At 40.7% G+C, this 23396-nt stretch overlaps 1 protein-coding gene across 1 annotated transcript in view; it reads left to right on the top strand.

The window, feature by feature from the left end:
* Positions 1-11218: 11218 nt before the first annotated feature.
* LOC143769872 (uncharacterized) overlaps positions 11219-23396 on the top strand; it is a 39565-nt gene continuing 27387 nt past the window's right edge. Inside the window, exons 1-3 of the mRNA XM_077258894.1 lie at positions 11219-11678; positions 11766-11917; positions 14095-14403. Coding sequence (XP_077115009.1) covers positions 11872-11917; positions 14095-14403 — 355 coding nt within the window. The 5' untranslated portion in view covers positions 11219-11678; positions 11766-11871. The remainder of the gene's footprint in view (positions 11679-11765; positions 11918-14094; positions 14404-23396) is intronic.

Raw genomic sequence — 23396 nt, forward strand, 5'->3', positions numbered from 1 at the left:
AGGAGATTAAGCTTCCCTGTTATTTTAAGGATGCAATAGTAAATTCCTCTCCCAACCTACACCTATTGGATGTTAAAAGGGCAGTGTTAATTTGCCTATGCAAGTACGTAAAGCAAAAATTAAAATTTGTACCTTAAAATTTTTGTTTTGGTTTTGTTTGGTTTGTAGGCAGCCCAGGTTCCCCTCACTCCCAAATTTTTTATACTGCTGCAAGCTAACTCAAGGCTAGTAAATTTCACTTGATCTTATATAATGGCAATCATTATTGCTACCAATTACTGCTATTTAATTGTCTCTTCTGTTTTCTCAGGGATGTAACCTTAACCCATACTGTGCTGCATACAGACTCCATTAAATGAAAATTTGAATTTTTTAATCTTTTCTCAACATTGAACCTCATCTGCCAAAAGGAAAAGATGACTCAATATTAGCTTGCCAAGTCTGAGAGTCTCTACTTTAAAAAAAGTTACAAACATTTTGTTTTCTTACAATATCTATTAGTCCCAAAAGGGGACTTGATCATGCGATCTTGATATCACTTAGATAATACACTACACTTCTTATGTAATACTAAAACATATTGAAAACACATTTAAATAAACTGTGTTCAAAGAAGTGTCTCAGAGATATATTAAAATCACTTATTTTATTTACAAAAAGATAAAATACAAACACAAGCATGAACAAACAATAAGGTGCCTCAATACAACCAACAATTATAAATGCGGTCAGCATGAGTAGGACACTTTTCGTTTAAGAGCAGGAGTAAGGTTAAGCACAAAGTTGTCAGGTCACACATATAATTCACTACAATCCTCCCAAAGCCATTAAGCTATTTACAAGAAGCAAATCTAGGGTATTTGATACATACTTATTGTCTGTTACAGTACTATAGGTACCTATTGGAACTTAGCCTGAAGCCGATGCAAAGGCCCCCTATATTGCTTAATACTCAAATTGCGGCAACATGGAAACAATCAGAACCTAGTTACTAATAAACCCCGTTCCCTACACGTATTACCTGCTACGTGTCTCTCCCAATGTGCTCCGCCAAATGGTGCGCTGTACTTGCCAGCCCCGATGCGCGTTTTGCGTACTCCTTCTTCCTGGGGGTGTGTCTAAGCGATGAGTCTCAAAAATCTTATACAGTCACCTGACCAATCAGGTTTGTGGAGGCGGGATTACATTGCATGCATCATATGCACGCCCACTTACTCCATAACATGCTAATATCCATATAGTCTGAAAGGTCACCATAGCTTGTCCATCATAGGGTGGAAACGAAAGGAGGAATTACCGTACGACATAAACAAAGTGTCTGCCTTATTTGAAAACTGCTGATAAGTATGCGGCGTGTGCTACCGACGTACTGTGTCCGACCATCTGGGAATGGGAGGGATAACACTACATACGTAGAAAGAAAAAGCCCACCTTGATGATAACCACACAACTATAGACGCCGAGGTGTATGCTCTTCCCCATATATGACGGGCAACATCACCAGCGTCATGAGATGTAAAAACACCCAGAATGGAGCCAATAAACAAGGTACCAAGATATATAACCATATGCATAACATAATATAGAACGTGGTCAAATAATGGACCATGCAGCATGAGACTGTATCCGCCCATCTTAAAGAAGGAGGGACCAAACTCCGTGCGTCATAGGTAGAGCTGCCACCCTGCTTATAACTGCACATCCACACATGTCATAAAATGTGCAGAGGGAAGGATAGCACCACACAAGTCATGAGTAGACGTCCACCTTGCTGGTGGCAGTGTAGCTATAGACACCGGAGTGTGTACTCTTCCCCATGCGCGATGGGCCACATCACTAGCGTCATGAAATGTGTATATGCCCGCAACATATAACCATATTGCAACATTTGGAGGAAACAAACTCCCATCCAAAAACAATAGAATATGTAGCTCTACTAATGGGATTACTCAATCCCAGCATATAAATAAAAATTCACATTTAATGTCTATATCATAGGGCTAGATTTACAAAGCCATGCTACACCTAGATAATAATGAAACCTATAGAACGCTTACAAAACCATAAATGTTACTAAATATTGATGAAATTGTGAAACACCATAGTGATAACCCATAGACCACATAATGTGAAGAAACGCTTGAATTATAATAAAGTGAAGATGTATATGTCTGATAGACATAACGTGCCATGAGGAACTATTGGATACCTTGAGAAAGTGATGTGATAATCTATTGTATCCTTAATCATACTTCTTAAATGTGTAACTACATGGAGAAACAGCGTGCAGAGTTCAATAACACTGAAAGTGAAAAAGACTCTCCATATAGGTGAACATTTGATGTCCATGACTACATCAGTGGTGTATATCCAGGATGAAATTGAGGGTGACACCCACCCCCCTGCAGGTAGGGGGCACGCAACACCACCTTCATTCAACACTGGAACTCACCAGATATGTCCATCAAACGTATACTACTATGTAAGCAAAATTACTCAAAATAATAAAAGGTGAAATAAGATAAGTGAGGAGAAACAAGAAAGGTGAATAAAAAAGGGTACATACGGTAGATTTCATGGTCCAAATCCCATTGATTCAATATTTACCCAGAGGAAAAAAAACAAAAAACAAAACAAAATAAGAACATTTCATGCACAGGATAGAATACTATTTAAGTCCTCCACTACGGTGCTCAGCATATATACTGGCAACAATTATAGCCCACGAAAATCTTCCATCTTGATTAATATTGAATTACAGAAATCTTTTTTCTTGATTAATATAGGAAGTAATGCTCGAGTCCGCCTTCAAACATACTAGAAGGGAGCATCAGCAGATATAGCAAGCGCATAATATTTTCAGTCTTCTCTTCATTCATTTTTGCTATGTTGGCACCGCATTCTTCAAATTCCCATCAGATCACAGAGTAGAAGCTGGACTATGTAACCTGAAACATACGGCTTTCACACATGTGACCAAATAAGACCTAAATAGACCAATACCAATTAAAATGTGCACCATAAAACAAACAATCTCATGCAAACTATGGAGAAACCCACCGTAAGAGAACTAAAACTGATGTTAGCAAACATATAGAGAGTGAGCATATACAAAAATCCCAGATATAATTAAAGTCATTCACAAAAATGCACTGAATCCCAGATTTTCACTTAAGTCTTGTGGGGTCAATGTACCTAATCTATAAATCCAACGACTTGGCCAGGTCGCCACCCCTTGGTCCTAATGTAACCACATCAATACCCTTAACCTTCATGAGGTAGGGATTACAGTCATGAAACACTACAGTTATAGTGTCGAGAATAGTCTTCAATGTCAACACATCATCTATTGTTTTGGCCTTCACAATGTCTAAATGGTGTTCTTGGACACTAATTTTTAACTCTCTGGTGGTGAGGCCTATGTAGATCTTGCCGCATGGGCAAGTAGAATGATAGATGACCCCTTCTGTTGTACATGTAATAAATTTTCTAATGTCAAAACTTTTGAACTCATCAAAATTGGTAAAGGTTCTGGCCTTAATACAGTTCGAACAAGCCTTGCATCGGCCACAAGGAAAAAAGCCTGCAGTTTTTGAATCCAATCCATTCGTTTTTCTCTTGTCCTCATAGTGGCTGTGAACTAAGATATCTTGTAGATTTCTAGATCTTTTGGCCACTATGGACTATTATTAAAATTTCTAGAAGTGTCTCTTTGAGTTCTGTCTCATCCATGTCCGATGCCGGTTCTTCTAAACAAAAAGGTGACATTACACCATAGAATGGACATATGAGGCATGGGGAAAATTCAAAAACGAATGAATTTTTCAAAAAAAGAGCATACAAAAAGAATGACCAACTTCAGGTGATTAATTTATCATCACATACATTGTCTGAGCAACAGATTAGCATTCTTGAAAAGGGTCTTACTTTCTGTCCTTCATATTCCCCAGACATATTTACATTAATAAAGGACTTCCATCTCTTTTCACGAAAATTAATCTTGAAAAAACTTCACTATAAAGGCCAAGGGGATGAGGATTTTACCAATGATGAGGAGAAAGAAGCTCTTGCTAATTTGGAGGCTTTGGCCCTTGAGAGTAATCCCATCAAGGTAAGTGGCTTCCCTAACCATCTAGTTGGCAAACCCAAAAAATTCCCATCCTTAAATATATGTCTGGCAGTTGATGTCTTTACTAAATTAGTGTCCAGAGACATTGAAGAACTTTCTGGAGAGGGGTTTGGGAACTCCAATGTATCTCAATCTGATAGGCAAGCACTAGAGACATTAAAGGGATGGGATGAAGTTGTTTTTAAACCTGCCGACAAAGGTGGAAACCTTGTCGTGTGGCCACATGCCTTATATGAAAAACAGGCACATATACTGTTGGACAATAAGGATTGTTATAAAAAGATGCTTACTAACCCTACTAAAACATTTCAAGATGAACTATGTATCATCCTAGAGGAAGCCTTTGCTGATGGAATTATTCCAAAAAGGCTAGTTGAATTAGTTGAAAAAATGCACCCACATATGCCAACATTATACTTAATCCCGAAGATTCAAAAAAATCCCAGTGATCCACCCAGAAGGCCCATAGTCTCGGACAATGGCGGCCTGTGTGAGGTTCTTACACAGATTATTGATTTTTATTTGAAACCATTGGTCAGTGAACTTCCATCCTATATCAATGATACCACTGCAGCCTTACATAGATTGGATAACCTACATCTTGGCCCCAACAGTGTCATGGTTACGGCTGATGTCGAAGCATTATATACATCTATTAAACATTCTGATGTTATCAAAGCTGTTGCATCCTATTTGGAATCCAGCAACTTAGACAGAAATCTGATACAATTGCTGTTAAAACTTCTGGAATTTGTATTGACACATAATGTGTTTGTCTTTGGGTGGGGCACGTATCTGCAATTTCAGGGAACTGCAATGGGGGCCTGCTGCGCTCCCTCCTACGCGAACCTGTTTCTGGGGGCATGGGAGAGGGATATTTTCCTTTGTAATCCCATCCCCCAGTCATGTCACATCCAAGAGTGGATGAGATACATAGATGCCATTTGGTTCGTGTGGGAGGGAAGCGCAGAGGACCTAAACATTATGATGAGAAATCTGAATTAAAATAGTCTTAATATCAAACTTACATTTACATATGGGAGATCGGTAGATTTCCTGGACTTGCGGATACATGCCCTGCCCAATGGGGACATCACAACTGATGTCTTCCGTAAAATGACGGCCACTAATTCTGTGTTACATGCACAATCTGCCCATCCACAGTCAACTATACAGGGAATTCCTATAGGGCAAATTTTGTGAGTAAAACGCATCTGTTCTGACAAGAATGATTTTGAGAATCAGTCTAAAGAACTGACTGAGAGATTTAGAGAGCGAGGTTACAGTAGCAAAATGATACGCAAAAGATATATAACGGCTAAAAATACTCCTAGAAATGTGCTCCTGTACAAAAATAAAGTTAAGATCAACGGAAACAGTGATAATCAAGTCCGGTACATTACGGGGCATCATAAGAAATGGCATAAATCCAGGCAAATAATAATAAAATATTGGTTGATATTACATACTGACCCTACTCTAAAACTCCTTTTGCCCTCTGCTCCATCCATAGTGGCCAAAAGATCTAGAAATCTACAAGATACCTTAGTGCACAGCCACTATGAGGACAAGAGAAAAACGAATGGATGGGATTAAAAAACTGCAGGCTTTTTTCCTTGTGGCCGCTGCAAGGCTTGTTCGAACTGTATTAAGGCCAGAACCTTTACCAATTTTGATGGGTCCAAAAGTTTTGACATTAGAAAATTTATTACATGTACAACGAAAGGGGTCATCTATCATTCTACGTGTCTATGCGGCAAGATCTTCATAGGCCTCACCACCAGAGAGTTAAAAATTTGTGTCCGAGAACACCATTTAGACATTGTGAAGGCCAAAACAATAGATGATGTGTCGACATTGAAGACCATTCCCCGACACTATAAGAAATTTCATGACTCTAATCCCTACCTCATGAAGGTTAAGGGTATTGATGTGGTTACATTAGGACCAAGGGGTGGCAACCTAGGCAAGGTTCTTGCCCAGGTCGAAAGTCTTTGGATTTATAGATTAGATACATTGACCCCACAAGGCTTAAATGAAAATCTGGGATTCGGTGCATTTTGTGAATGACTAATTTTATCTGGGATTTTTGTATATGCTCACTCTCTATATGTTTATTTAGGTCTTATTTGGTCACATGTGTGAAAGCCGTATGTTTCAGGTTACATACTCCAGCTTCTACTCTGTCATCGGATGGGAATTTGAAGAATGCGGTGCCAACATAGCAAAAAGGAATGAAGACTGAAAATATTATGCGCTTGCTATATCTGCTGATGCTCCCTTCTAGTATGTTTGAAGGCGGACTCGAGCATTACTTCCTATATTAATCAAGAAAGAAGATTTCTGTAATTCAATATTAATCAAGATGGAAGATTTTCGTGGGCTATAATTGTTGCCAGTATTAGTGTTGAGCATTCCGATACCGCAAGTATCGGGTATCGGCCGATACTTGCGGTATCGGAATTCCGATACCGAGATCCGATACTTTTGTGGTATCGGGAATCGGAATCGGAAGTTTCCAGTGTATGGTTCCCAGGGTCTGAAGGAGAGGAAACTCTCCTTCAGGCCCTGGGATCCATATGAATGTGTAAAATAAAGAATTAAAATAAAAAATATTGATATACTCACCTGTCCGGAGGCCCCTGGACATCACCGCTGGTAACCGGCAGCCTTCTTTGTTTAAAATGAGCGCGTTCCGCACCTTCCATGACGTCACGGCTTCTGATTGGTCGCGTGCCGCTCATGTGACCGCCACGCGACCAATCACAAGCCGTGACGTCATCCCTCAGGTCCTAAATTCCCTTCTAGGAATTTAGGACCTGAGGGATGACGTCACGGCTTCTGATTGGTCGCGTGGCGGTCACATGAGCGGCACGCGACCAATTAGAAGCCGTAACATCATGGAAGGTGCTGAACGCGCTCATTTTAAGCAAAGAAGGCTGCCGGTTCACAGCGGTAAGGTCCAGGCTGCATCGGAGAGGTGAGTATATCAATATTTTTTATTTTAATTCTTTATTTTACACATTAATATGGATCCCAGGGCCTGAAGGAGAGTTTCCTCTCCTTCAGACCCTGGGAACCATCAGGAATACCGTCCGATACATGAGTCCCATTGACTTGTATTGGTATCGGGTATCGGTATCGGATCAGATCCGATACTTTGCCGGTATCGGCCGATACTTTCCGATACCGATACTTTCAAGTATCGGACGGTATCGCTCAACACTAGCCAGTATATATGCTGAGCACCGTAGTGGAGGACTTAAATAGTATTCTATCCTATGCATGAAATGTTCTTAATTTGCTTTTGTTTTGTTTTTTTTCTTCTGGGTAAATATTGAATCAATGGGATTTGGACCATGAAATCTATGTGCGATTGAATTGTTCATATAATGTGAATGGAATCTCCGCACTAATATTCACAACACATAAAGTAATGGGATTTCATAGTGTTAGCTAAAGTATTTATTCACATATAACTATTTATATATGTATGATTCAGGTTGTTATCCTCCTGGGTTGTTTTAATTCACATCACTTTGTCATGTTCTAATATCTTTTTATTAAAACACCCTTTTTTATTCACCTTTCTTGTTTGTTCTCACTTATCTTATTTCACCTTTTATTATTTTGAGTAATTTTGCTTACATAGTAGTATACGTTTGATGGACACATCTGGTGAGTTCCAGTGTTGAATGACGGTGGTGTTGCGTGCCCCCTACCTGCAGGGGGGTGGGTGTCACCCTCAATTTCATCCTGGATATACACCACTGATGTAGTCATGGACATCAAATGTTCACCTATATGGAGAGTCTTTTTCACTTTCAGTGTTATTGAACACTGCACGCTGTTTCTCCATGTAGTTACACACTTAAGAAGTATGATTACGGATATAATAGATTATCACATCACTTTCTCATGTTGTATTGTCCATTATTTGACCATGTTCTATATTATGTTATGCATATGGTTATATGGCTTGGTACCTTGTTTATTGGCTCCATTCCGGGCGTTTTTACATCTCATGACGCTGGTGATGTTGCCCGTCATATATGGGGAAGAGCACACACCTCAGCGTCTATAGTTGTGTGGTTATCATCAAGGTGGGCGTTTACTTTCTACGCATGTAGTTTTATCCCTCCCATTCCCAGATGGTCGGACACAGTACGTTGGTAGCACACGCCGCATACTTATCAGCAGTTTTCAAATAAGGCAGACACTTTGTTTATGTCGTACGGTAATTCCTCCTTTCGTTTCCACCCTATGATGGACAAGCTATGGTGACCTTTCAGACTATATGGATATTAGCATGTTATGGAGTAAGTGGGCGTGCATATGATGCATGCAATGTAATCCCGCCTCCACAAACCTGATTGGTTTAGGTGACTGTATAAGACCTTTGAGACTCATCGCTTAGACACACCCCCAGGTAAAAGGAGTACGCGAAACACGCGTCGGGGCTGGCAAGTACAGCGCGCCATTTGGCGGAGCACATTGGGAGAGACATGGAGCAGGTAATACGTGTAGGGCACGGGGTTTATTAGTAACTAGGTTCTGACTGTTTCCATGTTGCAGCAATTTGAGTATTAAGCAATATAGGGGGTCTTTTGCATCGGCTTCAGGCTAAGTTCCAATAGGTACCTATAGTACTGTAATAGACGAGTATGTATCAAATACCCTAGATTTGCTTCTTGTAAATAGCTTAATGGCTTTGGGAGGATTGTAGTGAATTATATGTGTGACCTGACAACTTTGTGCTTAACCTTACTCCTGCTCTTAATCGAAAAGTGTCCTCCTCATGCTGACCGCATTTATAATTGTTGGTTGTATTGAGGCACCTTATTGTTTGTTCATGTTTGTGTTTGTATTTTAACTTTTTGTAAATAAAATAAGTGGTTTTAATATACCTCTGAGACACTTCTTTGAACACAGTTTATTTATCTGTGTTTTCAGTATGTTTAAGTGTTTAGTGTTATATGAAGTGTTGCCCATTCCTTTTGGGAATATGGGCTTGGGCGTTATGCTTACTTCTTATGTAATGTAGCGCATTAACTAGCCTGTTGTTAGGCCTCAGGCTGCCATAGTGACCAATTAGTACCCCATGAGTGCACTGTGGGGGTGCTGATGAGCTGACAGAGGGTACAGTCTTCCTTTGTCAAATGCCTCACATGCTGCTGACACTATTTACATTGGCATGTGAGGTTTCCATCTTAGGATCATCAGGGAAAGTTGCGGATGTTCTAGTGAAGAGATATCCAGGGTTGAATCTGTATGCAAATTAGACGGAACGCTCTCTGGGATATGTCAGCGCTCTTGGAGAAAGGCTTGCACATGCATTGACACACCAGAGTGAACTTTCCGTCAGTATAAGGTAAAGATAACACCCTGCAAAGTCACTCTTCCTCACCTTATAAATGCCGGCAAGACCCAACCTAACCATGGAGGCTGGTCCCCTAGGTAGGACTTTTCATGGTGGCCCTGCTTCTCGATGGCTCAGTCACTACTACTATTTCTAGTAAACTCTAGAAGTACTGTAAAAGATGCTGAACACACATCTTTAAGGCTTTATTAAGCACACCTGTAGAAAAGCAGCTTTGCTGTCATCATTAGTGTTGAGCATTCCGATACCGCAAGTATCGGGTATCGGCCGATACTTGCAGGTATCGGAATTCCGATACCGAGATCCGATACTTTTGTGGTATCGGGTATCGGTATCGAAACAACATTAATGTAAAAATGTGTAAAAGAGAGAATTAAAATAAAAAAATATTGCTATACTCACCTCTCCGACGCAGCCTGGACCTCAGCGAGGTAACCGGCAGCGTTGTTTGCTTAAAATTCGCGCTTTTCCTTCCTTACGTGAAGTCCCGGCTTGTGATTGGTCGCGTGCCGCCCATGTGGCCGCGACGCGACCAATCACAGCAAGCCGTGACGTAATTTTAGGTCCTTCAGGATTTTAAAATTACGTTCTGGCTTGTGATTGGTCGCGTCGCGGTCACATGGGCGACGCGACCAATCACAAGCCGTGACGTCACGGGAGGCTGGACACGCGCGCATTTTAAAATGCGCGCTTGTCCTGCCTCCCGTGACGTCACGGCTTGTGATTGGTCGCATCGCGTCGCGACCAATCACAAGCCAGAACGTAATTTTAAAATCCTGAAGGACCTAAAATTACGTCACGGCTTGCTGTGATTGGTCGCGTCGCGGCCACATGGGCGGCACGCGACCAATCACAAGCCGGGACTTCACGTAAGGAAGGAAAAGCGCGAATTTTAAGCAAAGAACACTGCCGGTTCCCTCGGTAAGGTCCAGGCTGCGTCGGAGAGGTGAGTATAGCAATATTTTTTATTTTAATTCTTTCTTTTACACATTAATATGGATTCCAGGGCCTGAAGGAGAGTTTCCTCTCCTTCAGACCCTGGGAACCATCAGGAATACCGTCCGATACTTGAGTCCCATTGACTTGTATTGGTATCGGGTATCGGTATCGGATTGGATCCGATACTTTGCCGGTATCGGCCGATACTTTCCGATACCGATACTTTCAAGTATCGGACGGTATCGCTCAACACTAGTCATCATCCTTCTCATTTTGCCTTACACAGTATCTCCAAGAACGCTCTGTGTTCAAGTGAGACGGCTCCCTTTATTTACATTCTGCCAGCACTATGGCTGCCAGCACTATGGGTGCTGGAACTTCCTTTTTCTTTTTTTCTCAGCATGCACGTACTCCATTATGCAGAAGCAGACAAGTTAAAACATACATTCAGAAAACTTGTAAACAGGATATAATAAGGTCATGGAGGAGCATGGCCTGTCAGAGAGGTCATGTGCTATGACAATACCTTTTGTGAAAAATCTTATTGAAACTTGGCATGTTTGTAAGGTTTCAAAGTTATTACCAAAAGTGAAATAATATTTCAACGAATCCTGGGTCACTGCCAAGATGACGAGGACTATGTAAGAATGTGATCCTTTCCACCTAGATCACAGAAGGTAAGTGTAAGGTTCTCAGTATCTTTTGCTATATCTCCTGTTGTTTTCTGCTATTGAAACCCAACTTTTCCGTCAGCCATTTTGCTTTGGCCTGCTGCAGCTACTTTGCATGGAGTTTCTAGCTTCTATGTTTCTGCCCTGTTCTCCGCCTCTTGCCTTTTTAAGCAGCCTCAGCTGTTCAATCAGTGCTTCTGAATCATGTCTGCAGTTAGTCTGTGACCTACTCCTGGAAGTCTTGGACTTAGTATTCCTTCCATCTCCTACTGTGGATCTCTGGGACACTTGTGGACACTGGAACTCTGCTACGTGCTAATCTACATTTGCAAGGGAAGTAACAGAGAGACTCTGAACCAGCTTGTGCTTAATGTTGAACTTAACGTTTACTCTGACCTGCCGTGTCTCCTGCCTGTGTACCTGCAATTGTGTAAAACCTTTTTCCCTGTGGCATACTTGTATGCAGTAATACAAGCAAGTTATAACTAAACCTGTGTCTACTGTGTCTTCCTCGCACCCAAGCACAAGACTGTAAACAGACTATGTACAATACATCACAGTAAGAGCAGACCTGTGCATAATCTTACAGTCTCACATCTGTCTATCTGAAAACAATGAACTCAGAAAAAAATGCATTTTATTTCAGCTTTTCCAGAAGCAGTAGAGACTTGATTTTCATCCAAATGAGTCGGAGAAGATTAGCAGCTGTGAGAACATAAAGCGACTTCTTCCTCTTTTTCGGGACGTACATCATGGAGACTTCATACTTATTAATGCTATTAATGGTATCTGCTGCAGGTAAGTCACCCTAAAGTTGTGTCAGAAAACTCTCGCAGAGTTCAGAGATTTTATATTAATTATTTGCATGTCTTCTTTATTGTTAGTGTTTTGCTTCTTATTTCTTTGCTGTCTTGTTTTCTATACTTGGCCCTCGATAATCCTGTTTTTCCTCTAACACGGAAATCCCCTATTCACACCCTTTCCTTTAGCCACTTTACTATGCCTCAGCAAAAGTGAAAGTGAACATTGTTAGGAATGTTAATCAGCTGCTATCTGCCATAGTATGGGGAGAGAAAACCAACATCCCAAAGCCCCCCAAAATCTCAACAACTCCACTTCAGGACAATTCACAGCTGATTCTAACTACGATTCCCTCATATATCATCACTAACATACTGAGGGCAGTTTCACATGGACCTACAAAATCTTGGGCCAGTCATATCCGCAAATTGAGTGCATCTCCGTGTGCTCCTCCTAATGTTGAAGCAACCTGCCATTTATATCCACTATTTTGGTTCATTGGACCAAATCTGCCATTACTTCCACATAGACTCTTGGCCCGTGAGAAAAATTGGTCATCTGAATAACCCCTTTGAAGTAGATTATAGAGTAAATATTATTTAGAGGTATATTATGTAGAATTATTAATCATATACATCATTGTGGAACTCTTCCCACTCTGCCAAGCACTGCTATTTGGTTACTATATGGCATCATTGGACGCTACATGGCACTGTTATTTGTGCACTGCTTGACATTATTATTTAGAACCCTGGATGATATTGTTGTCCTACTAAATAAAATTATATCAGAGGTTACATTCCCCAAAAAGTAGGCAAATAACCTATTTCTTACTTATTTCTGGGGGTCTGACCACTTGGACCCAAAGCAATTCCGAGAGCAGGGATATATAGAACCTGGGAACTCACTGTTGACTAAAGATGTGTGAATCTGCTGAAATACAAATTCACCAAACGAGCTTGAATGCGAATCGAAATGCCGGTTAAACATGTTTGTTATTCTCTCATGTCTCATCAGACCCCAACTCATGGTAAGCAGAAAGGTTGAAAAAAAAATGTATTACTCAACTCACCCCCCACATGTGAAAGCATAACAGCTCCTTGTCTGGCGCTCTGTTGGTGTATGGAGGCTCTGCCAGTGGTCTGCCAGGCTTTGCTCAAGCTATTCCAGTTTGCCAAACCCCTGGGTTCGGCCTGGTCTTCAACCTTTAACCCTTATACAGTGACGTAGACTTACACAGGGGTCTCTAGTCAAGAGCCACAGACACAGCTGCTGTTCGGCAACGCAAGCTGTTAAGAAGGATAGTCAGTTAGCTGGTACTAAAGCAAGAGGGCAGCAAAGGTACAAAATGGTCAGACAGGACAAATGTAAGCCAAGGTACAGTCAGGAAAACACAATACTAAACTGGAGCAGAAAACATAGACCTAAACCAGGGAAGCACAAAGCTATATCTGGCAGCTTCCAGCAGTTTGCTTGAATCTTAAGTAGGGTCTTGTGCTATCCAATTGCTGGAGCAGGGATCTGACTCCAGCTAGACAGCTCACCCACACCCATACTGTCAGACTGAACAGTACTGAAGATCACACCCATCCTAACCTTGTGGTTGGACAAATCCTATGCTGTCCAGAGCTCCTAGTTCTGCCAGCAGAGTGAATATGGTGGTGCCTGGGGACACAACCAGAAGTTGCAGGATTAGGCTTTCGTGGAGGTGTGACAGTTGGCCTACTCTTCCTCTCTGGTCTTCTCTTTTATCATCACTCACCAGAACCCCGAGTACTGATGAGGTAGGAATCAAGCTCCTTCATGACATTACTTTTGGACTAGCCAATGGTTGCGACACCAAACAGTGAAGATTGAAGAGAAGGCCAGAAAGGGGGTGAACCAAAAGAGCGGGAAGCTGCAACACTAGGACTAGTAAGATGGGATGAAAGCAAGATGTTTTTATTTTATTTTTCATGCTTCCAAAGAAAATCAAGCAAAATGACAGTAAGCTGCCATTTTATTTCACTCATGCAAATTGAAATTTTCCCTTCAAAAAATATGTGTTCTGTCCGAATCCTTTGATGCCTAAAATAAATATTATTCCTTCTACTTGGCTTATACAATATATCTGGGGAGGGAACTTATAAAAAGGAAAGAGTCCATAAATAGAAATAATCTTTTCTTATTTTCAGTTGAAGGACAACATTCACATCAAGTGATTGCGCTTTCACAATCGTCTATCAAATTGATAGCAGATTTTGACCAAGTTAATGTGAAAGACTTCAGCTGGAGTTTTAAAAACCAGCAAGATTATTATCGTATTATCAAGATTCAAAATGGCCAAGTGATTGAAAATCTAAACAACCGATATGAGCCAACTCAACATGGAACCGTATTAGGCATCGATAATGTGACTAAAAGTGATAGTGGAAACTACAAGGCTGTGATTACCATGTGGAATAATTACATGATAGAATACAACTTTGACCTTACAGTGTACGGTACGTATTTATGGTATGTTTAGTCTAAATAAAATGGCTACATGAAATGGCAATTTCCATTACAGACCCACAAGCAAGCAGAAGAAAGGCAGTGGTAACCTAGGGGGTATCTTCTAACATTTGCTTTATTCTGAAAAACACAAAACTCAGCCAGTAGGCAACATCCGTTTTGTGCTGCCTATGTCTTGTCTGAACTGTGTAATGACATCTATGCCTCAGTCTTCATGCATGTTGTGCAAGATTGTCACAATCATATTGTAAAAATATTAATATTAAAAACAGTTAAAGAGGACCTGTCAGCAGGTCAAAAATGTTTTTACTCTTATATTTAATGCAAATTTTTTATGATACCTAGCACAAGGATATTGCTCTCAGAATCCTCTGGGGCGTGTGCTTAGTCTGCTTTGCATAATCATCCTGTAAGCTACGCCCCCAAGGTAAAGACCATAAAAATTAGCACAAAATAAAACTGCCCATATCTCTGGAACAGTGTGGTGGATTTTGAAAAAAAAACAAAAAAACAGAATAATCAAGGGAGTGGTGGGAGTAATATAAGAGCAAACTGTCTACATTAAACAACATCAGCAAATTATAAATATCATAAAGGTAGCCTATTTAAATGTTACAGGAAAAAAACTTTAGTCATTTTTTTTTCTTTTAGATCTAATGCTTATTGCATTTGTTTAAGATTTGTTTGAAATAGCAATCCCTTGCAGTAGAGGTGTGATTATACATCAGCCAATAAAACGTAATATGTCAGCATTGTTTTATTAGATGAAGGAACTTCCTTCTTCAGTAATTGATTTAACATGTTCCTAGGCTAGGACTTCTTGTACAGGGGGAGTGTAGTTTTCCCTATGTAAAAAGTCCTTCATGACCAAAGAAATGCATAGACCAAGAGCTCTGCATAAAGCAATGTTTATCCTGAAGGGTTACTCCACCCAAAGTTGTCACATTCTGCTTTGAATTAGATTTACAAAACAATTTACACATTTGACATTGCCTTTGGGCACAGTGTTCTCTAACTAATTAAGTGTCGTAATGCGAAACCTGCTATATATATATATATGTCATTGAGACACACACACACACATATATATATATATATATATATATATATACATATATATATATATATATATATATATATATATATATATATATATATATATATATATACACACACACACTCACCGGCCACTTTATTAGGTTTATTAGGTACACCATGCTAGTAACGGGTTGGACCCCCTTTTGCCTTCAGAACTGCCTCAATTCTTCGTGGCATAGATTCAACAAGGTGCTGGAAGCATTCCTCAGAGATTTTGGTCCATATTGACATGATGGCATCACACAGTTGCCGCAGATTTGTCGGCTGCACATCCCAAAGATGCTCCATACAAGGCAGGATGGATCCATGCTTTCATGTTGTTTACGCCAAATTCTGACCCTACCATCCGAATGTCGCAGCAGAAATCGAGACTCATCAGACCAAGCAACGTTTTTCCAATCTTCTACTGTCCAATTTCGATGAGCTTGTACAAATTGTAGCCTCAGTTTCCTGTTCTTAGCTGAAAGGAGTGGTACCCGGTGTGGTCTTCTGCTGCTGTAGCCCATCTGCCTCAAAGTTCGACGCACTGTGCGTTCAGAGATGCTCTTAGGCCTACCTTGGTTGTAACGGGTGGCGATTTGAGTCACTGTTGTCTTTCTATCAGCTGGAACCAGTCTGCCCATTCTCCTCTGATCTCTGGCATCAACAAGGCATTTCCGCCCACAGAACTGCCGCTCACTGGATTTTTTTTCTTTTTCGGACCATTCTCTGTAAACCCTAGAGATGGTTGTGCGTGAAAATCCCAGTAGATCAGCAGTTTCTGAAATACTCAGACCAGCCCTTCTGGCACCAACAACCATGCCACGTTCAAAGGCACTCAAATCACCTTTCTTCCCCATACTGATGCTCGGTTTGAACTGCAGGAGATTGTCTTGACCATGTCTACATGCCTAAATGCACTGAGTTGCCGCCATGTGATTGGCTGATTAGAAATTAAGTGTTAACAAGAAGTTGGGCAGGTGTACCTAATAAAGTGGCCGGTGAGTGTATATACATACACTGTATTTATATTTAATTCAGCGCAAGATATGTGAAAACCCGGTAATTCAATTGCCGGCTTTTCATTTCTCCTTCCCAAACCCGACAGGATATGAGACATGGTTTACATACAGTAAACCATCTCATATCCCTTTTTTTTGCATATTCCACACTACTAATGTTAGTAGTGTGTATGTGCAAAATTTGGCCGCTGTAGCTGCTAAAATAAAGGGTTAAATTGCAGAAAAAATTGGTGTGGTCTCCCGCGCAATTTTCTCCGCCAGAGTGGTAAAGCCAGTGACTGAGGGCAGATATTAATAGCCTAGAGAGGGTCCATGGTTATTGGCCCCCCCTGGCTACAAACATCTGCCCCCAGCCACCACAGAAAAGGCACATCTGGAAGATGCGCCTATTCTGGCACTTGGCCTCTCTCTTCCCACTCCTGTGTAGCGGTGGGATATGGGGTAATGAAGGGTTAATGTCACCTTGCTATTGTAAGGTGACATTAAGCCAGATTAATAATGGAGAGGCGTCAATTATGACACCTATCCATTATTAATCCAATAGTACGAAATGGTTAAGAAAACAGAATTCTTTAGAATTCTCCATGCACAAAAAGTTTGGCTTGGCAAAGGTCTCCAGTTATCTCTATGAGAGCCTCTGCCAGACTCCTCTGACAGCTTCTTATCTTTTGGAGAACCAAGGTATCCACTGTCAAATTAAACATGCCTGATCTATCTCTCCCCCCCACCTGGCATCATCTAGAGTCTGGAGGCCCCGTACACATTAGACTGGAGTGTCAACCAATCCAACAACAATGACTGGTTTTGCCAATTGTAGTCAAATGCATATGGGAACTGTTAGATAAAATTTGACTAACTGGATACCTCTACTATTTAAAATAAGAGTGTACAAACTCTCCACATCTATAGAAGTTAGTTTAAATTCCAGATGTTGGTGTGTTCACACCAAGGTTTATTCAGGAGTTTCTTGTGCAGTAACTCTCCAACTCTGCATCCAAAGATTTTGGTTTTTTTCAACTGCTCATGGTTTTTGGAGACATTTTGCTCCAAAAACTACTGAAAAAAAGTCTAAGAAAACCATGAATAGTTAAAAATCAGGAGTTGAAATAACAGAAGCTTTGAATGGAGATTTGCAGAGATTCTGCTCCACAAACTGTTAAAAAACTCAGTGTGAAAACTCCCATAGGGTATCTGCATACGGCGTAATTTAAATGTCAGAGGATTTATAATTTTCCCAGACAAAGCCACTTCTGGAAAACTCTGGTTGGCAGTCATTTTCCTTAAGCAGTTACGCCATCTTTCACTCTTTACTGTTGAGTATAAATAAGAATGAATATGTCACTTTTTTAAGAGATTTAAGGTTTCCGAAACTTGAAGGAATGGATTCTCAGTGAAATTCGCTTGAAAAAGACTGCGTGCACACATGATTAGACTAAATCTAGCTTGCAAATCAGGTTTTGCAATAGGACATGTACTTAGTTAGAGAACTCTGTGCCTTAGGGGAGTTTCAAAGGAAATTGTAGGTAAATACAAGAAATACAAGAAAAAGTGGCATGTGATAGATATGGTGGAGTAACCCTTTAGGTTAAACATTATTTCAAGCATTACAGTTTATATCTTTCTAATCTTTTCTTTATACATGGCTTTTTATATAAAACCTGACACTCTGATGTCATGACTCATGTCAGGTTTTTGTTTCAGGTTTCTGCACTCAGTACATACAAGGGTATGGCTTCCCTTTTCTTTGAACTAGACATTACTTTTATATAGTTCCCCGTGGCTGGGTGTCCATTGGTCTGGGTCTCCGTCCTGCACAGTCCTTATTCACATTTACGTCATTTGACATAAGATAAGCTTTAATACTAGATTTTAGTACTGTCCCCAAAAATGTCGTCTTGATGTGGTGGAATGGTTTTTATGGATTTTTTGTAATCAAAATTATGTTAACTAAGCACCGAATGTTATTTTCATGCACTGGTGTTATTTATTTACTGCAGGGTATTTGCTCATTTTCTTTTTATCTTGGGTTTTGTCTGGTTAGTGGCCAGTGTGTATATGCGCCTACCCATTGCATGTATACCAACTTATACTCCAGTTTATCTCTTTCGGTTTTTATATTGTTTTTTAGACAAGTTTCCATTACAGACATTTACAACATTTTCACATCTACATTTAGAACGGTCACCCTCTGATCCTTGATCTACCCAGCTGGCTGATACATTCAGAAGGCAGAATGAATTGGAAGGGACCTCAAGGGTCATCGTGTCCAACCCCTGCTCAAAGCAGGATTCACTAAACTATCTCAGGCAGATGTCTGTCCAGCCTCTGTTTGAAGACTTCCATTGAGGGAGAACTCACCACCTCTCGTGGCAGACCGTTCCACTCATTAATCGCCCTAACCGTCAAAAAGTTTTTCCTAATATCTAATCTGTATCATTTCCCTTTCTGTTTAATTCCATTGCTTCTCGTTTTCCTTGTGCAAATGAGAATAAAGATGATCCTTCTACACTGTGACAGCCCTTCAGAAATTTGTAGACAGCTATTAAGTCTCCTCTTAAACAAAATAAACAAAAGTTGGCCTAGCCATTAATGCCACTTACACATTAACCCCTTTCTGTCATTGGACGTACTATTCCGTCCATGTGGGGTGGGCCCTACTTCCCAAGGACGGAATAGTACATCCAGCGCTGCCTATCGCAGCTGACATCCGGCGCTATGTGCCAAGAGCGGTCACGGACCGCCCCCGGCACATTAACCCCCGGCACACCGCGATCAAACATGATCGCGGTGTGCCGGCGGTATAGGGAAGCATCGCGCAGGGAGGGGCTCCCTGCGGGCTTCCCTGAGACCCCCGCAGCAACACGATGTGATCGCGTTGCTGCGAGGGTCTCCTACCTCCTTCCTCGCTGCAGGTCCCGGATCCAAGATGGCCGCAGCATCCGGGTCCTGCAGGGAGGGAGGTGGCTTACCAAGTGCCTGCTCAGAGCAGGCGCTTGGTAAGCCTGCAGTGCTGTAAGTCAGATGGGTGATCTGACAGAGTGCTGTGCAAACTGTCAGATCACCGATCTGTGATGTCCCCCCTGGGACAAAGTAAAGTTTAAAAAAAAATTTCCACATGTGTAAGAAAAAAGAAAAAAAAAATTCCTAAATAAAGAAAAATATATATATATTATTCCCATAAATACATTTCTTTATCTAAATTAAAAAAAACAAACAATAAAAGTACACATATTTAGTATCGCCGCGTCCGTAACGACCCAACCTATAAAAGTGTCCCACTAGTTAACCCCTTCGGTAAACACCGTAAGAAAAAAAAAAAAACGAGGCAAAAAACAACGCTTTATTATCATACCGCCGAACAAAAAGTGGAATAAAACGCGATCAAAAAGACAGAAATAAATAACCATAGTACTGCTGAAAGCGTCATTTTGTCCCGCAAAAAATGAGCTGCCATACAGCATCATCAGCAAAAAAATAAAAAAGTTATAGTCCTCAGAATAAAGCAATGTAAAAATAATTATTTTTTCTCTAAAATAGTTTTTATCGTATAAAAGCGCCAAAACATAAAAAAATGATATAAATGAGGTATCGCTGTAATCGTGCTGACCCGAAGAATAAAACTGCTTTATCAATTTTACCAAACGTGGAATGGTATAAACGCCTCCCCCAAAAGAAATTCATGAATAGCTGGTTTTTGGTCATTCTGCCTCACAAAAATTGGAATAAAAAGCGATCAAAAAATGTCACGTGTCCGAAAATGTTACCAATAAAAACGTCAACTCGTCCCGCAAAAAAAAAAAGACCTCACATGACTCTGTGGACTCAAATATGGAAAAATTATAGCTTTCAAAATGTGGTAACGCAAAAAATATTTTTTGCAATAAAAAGCGTCTTTGAGTGTTTGACGGCTGCCAATCATAAAAATCTGCTAAATAACCCACTATAAAAGTAAATCAAACCCCCCTTCATCACCCCCTTAGGCTACGTTCACATTTGCGTTGTTGGGCGTTGCGACGGTGACGCAACGCACAACGCATGCAAAAAGCATGCAAAAACGCATTGTTTTGTGACGCATGCGTCCATTTTTCGCTTGATTTTGGACGCAAAAAAAATGCAACATGCAGCGTCCTCTGCACCCTGACACTTGCGGCAAAACCATTCCATCTAAGTCTGCATTCCAAATGGCGCTCCTTCCCTTCCGAGCCCTCCCATGCGTCCAAACGGTGGTTCCCCCCAACATATGGGGTATCAGCGCACTCAGGACAAATTGGACAACAACTTTGGGGGTCCAATTTCTACTGTTACCCTCGGAAAAATACAATACTGGGGGCTAAAAATTAATTTTTGTGGGAAAAAATTTTTGTTTTATTTTTACAGCTCTGCATTATAAACGTCTGTGAAGCCCTTGGTGGGTCAAAGTGCTCACCACATATCTAGATAAGTTCCTTAGGGGGTCTACTTTCCAAAAGGGTGTCACTTGTGGGGGGTTTCAATGTTTAGGCACATCAGTGGCTCTCCAAACGCAACATGGCGTCCCATCTCAATTCCTGTCAATTTTGCATTGAAAAGTCAAATGGCGCTCTTTCGCTTCCTAGCTCTGCCATGCGCCCAAACAGTGGTTTACCCCCACATATGGGGTATCAGCGTACTCAGGACAAATTGTACAACATCTTTTGGGGTCCATTTTCTCCTGTTCCCCTTGGTAAAATAAAACAAATTGGAGCTGAAGTAAAGTTTTTGTGAAAAAAAAGTCAAATGTTCATTTTTATTTAAACATTCCAAAAATTCCTGTGAAACACCTGAAGGGTTAATAAACTTCTTGAATGTGGTTTTGAGGACCTTGAGGGGTGTAGTTTTTAGAATGGTGTCACACTTGGTTATTTTCTATCATATAGACCCCTCAAAATGACTTCAAATGAGATGTGGTCCCTAAAAAAAAAATGGTGTTGTAAAAATGAGAAATTGCTGGTCAAATTTTAACCCTTATAACTCCCTAACAAAAAAAATTTTGGTTCCAAAATTGTGCTGATGTAAAGTAGACATGTGGGAAATGTTACTTATTAAGTATTTTGTGTGACATATCTGTGATTTAATTGCATAAAAATTCAAAGTTGGAAAATTGCGAAATTTTCAAAATTTTCGCCAAATTTCCATTTTTTTCACAAATAAACGCAGGTAATATCAAATAAATTTTACCACTACCATGAAGTACAATATGTCACGAGAAAACGGTATCAGAATTACCGGGATCCGTTGAAGCGTTCCAGAGTTATAACCTCATAAAGGGACAGTGGTCAGAATTGTAAAAATTGGCCCGGTCCATAACGTGCAAACTACCCTTGGGGGTAAAGGGGTTAAATACTATACCTATAAATACATAGGAAGCAGATGCCAAGTAGGTAGAATCTTTATTAAATACTGTAGAACAAACACTTTAAAAAAATTGTTTTTATATTTTTCAGTGGGTATATACCAAATGGATCTGCAAACACAGGAATATTCTTGCCAAAATGTGTGTGTACAATATTATTTTCTTTTAGATAAGTTGGTCTCTTGTTGCTAAGTTAGGACAGAGGAGGAATCATCATTAATAAAATCCAATTTTTGAAAAAAATGTTCATGCGGTTAGTGCTTGTAAGGTTCGACATAAGTATGTAAATACAGGATTTTCCAATAAGTAATGACTCCCTACATCACTAGACTTCTTAAAGCAATAAATTCAAGTGATTTAATGACATTAAAGGAGTGTCAGTAACAGGGGTGAACCTAGCCACACTGCTGCCTGAGGCGAACTTCAAAACGGCGCCCCCCCAAACACATATACAGTACAGCCCCCCTATAGGGCTCCCATCTCATATACAGTCCCCCCATACATTATACATGAGTGATAACTATTGTACATTCTACAATAGGTCATAAATCAGACAGTATAGTCCTCCATACAATATTCTGGGCACCAGATTGCTCCTTACAGAATAATGAGCCCCATATATTGCTCCATACAGTATAATGAGCCCCATATATTACTCCATACAGTATTGTGGGCACCGCACAGTGCCCCATACAGAATAACATGCCCCATATATTGCTCCATACAGTATAATGAACCCCACATGATGCTCCATACTGTATAATGGCCACACAGTGCTCCATACTGTATAATGGCCACACAGTGCTCCATACTGTATAATGGCCACACATGATGCTCCATATTGTATAATGGGCACCGCGCAGCGCCCCATACAGAATAACATGCCCCATATTTTGCTCCATACAGTATAATGAGCCCCATATATTGCTCCATACAGTATAATGAGCCCCACATGATGCTCCATACTGTATAATGGCCACACAGTGCTCCATACTGTATAATGGCCACACAGTGCTCCATACTGTATAATGGCCCCACACGATGCTCAATACTGTATAATGGCCCCACTTGATGCTCAATACTGAATAATGGCCACACATGATGCTCCATACTGTATAATGGCCACACATGATGCTCCATACTGTATAATGGCCCCATATAGTGCTCCATACTGTATAATGGCTTCGCATGGTGCTCCGTACTGTATAATGGGCCCACATGATGCTCCATACTGCATAATGGCCACACATAGTTACTCCTACACATGCAGCTATGCTCCGTACACCTTGCACACATGGCTCCACTCCATACTCACGCGGCTCCGCTCAATACACCTCGCACACACCCGCCTCTGCTCCATACACCTCATACACACCTGGCTCCGCTCCATACACCTCAAACACACCTGGCTCCACTCCGTACACCTCATACACATGAAGCTCTGCTCTGTACACTTAATGCACACCCGGCTCCGCTCCGTACACCTCATACACACCCGGCTCTGCTCCGTACA

Source organism: Ranitomeya variabilis, chromosome 1 (assembly GCF_051348905.1).
Source record: "Ranitomeya variabilis isolate aRanVar5 chromosome 1, aRanVar5.hap1, whole genome shotgun sequence".
In the NCBI taxonomy this organism is placed as follows: Eukaryota; Metazoa; Chordata; class Amphibia; order Anura; family Dendrobatidae; genus Ranitomeya; species Ranitomeya variabilis.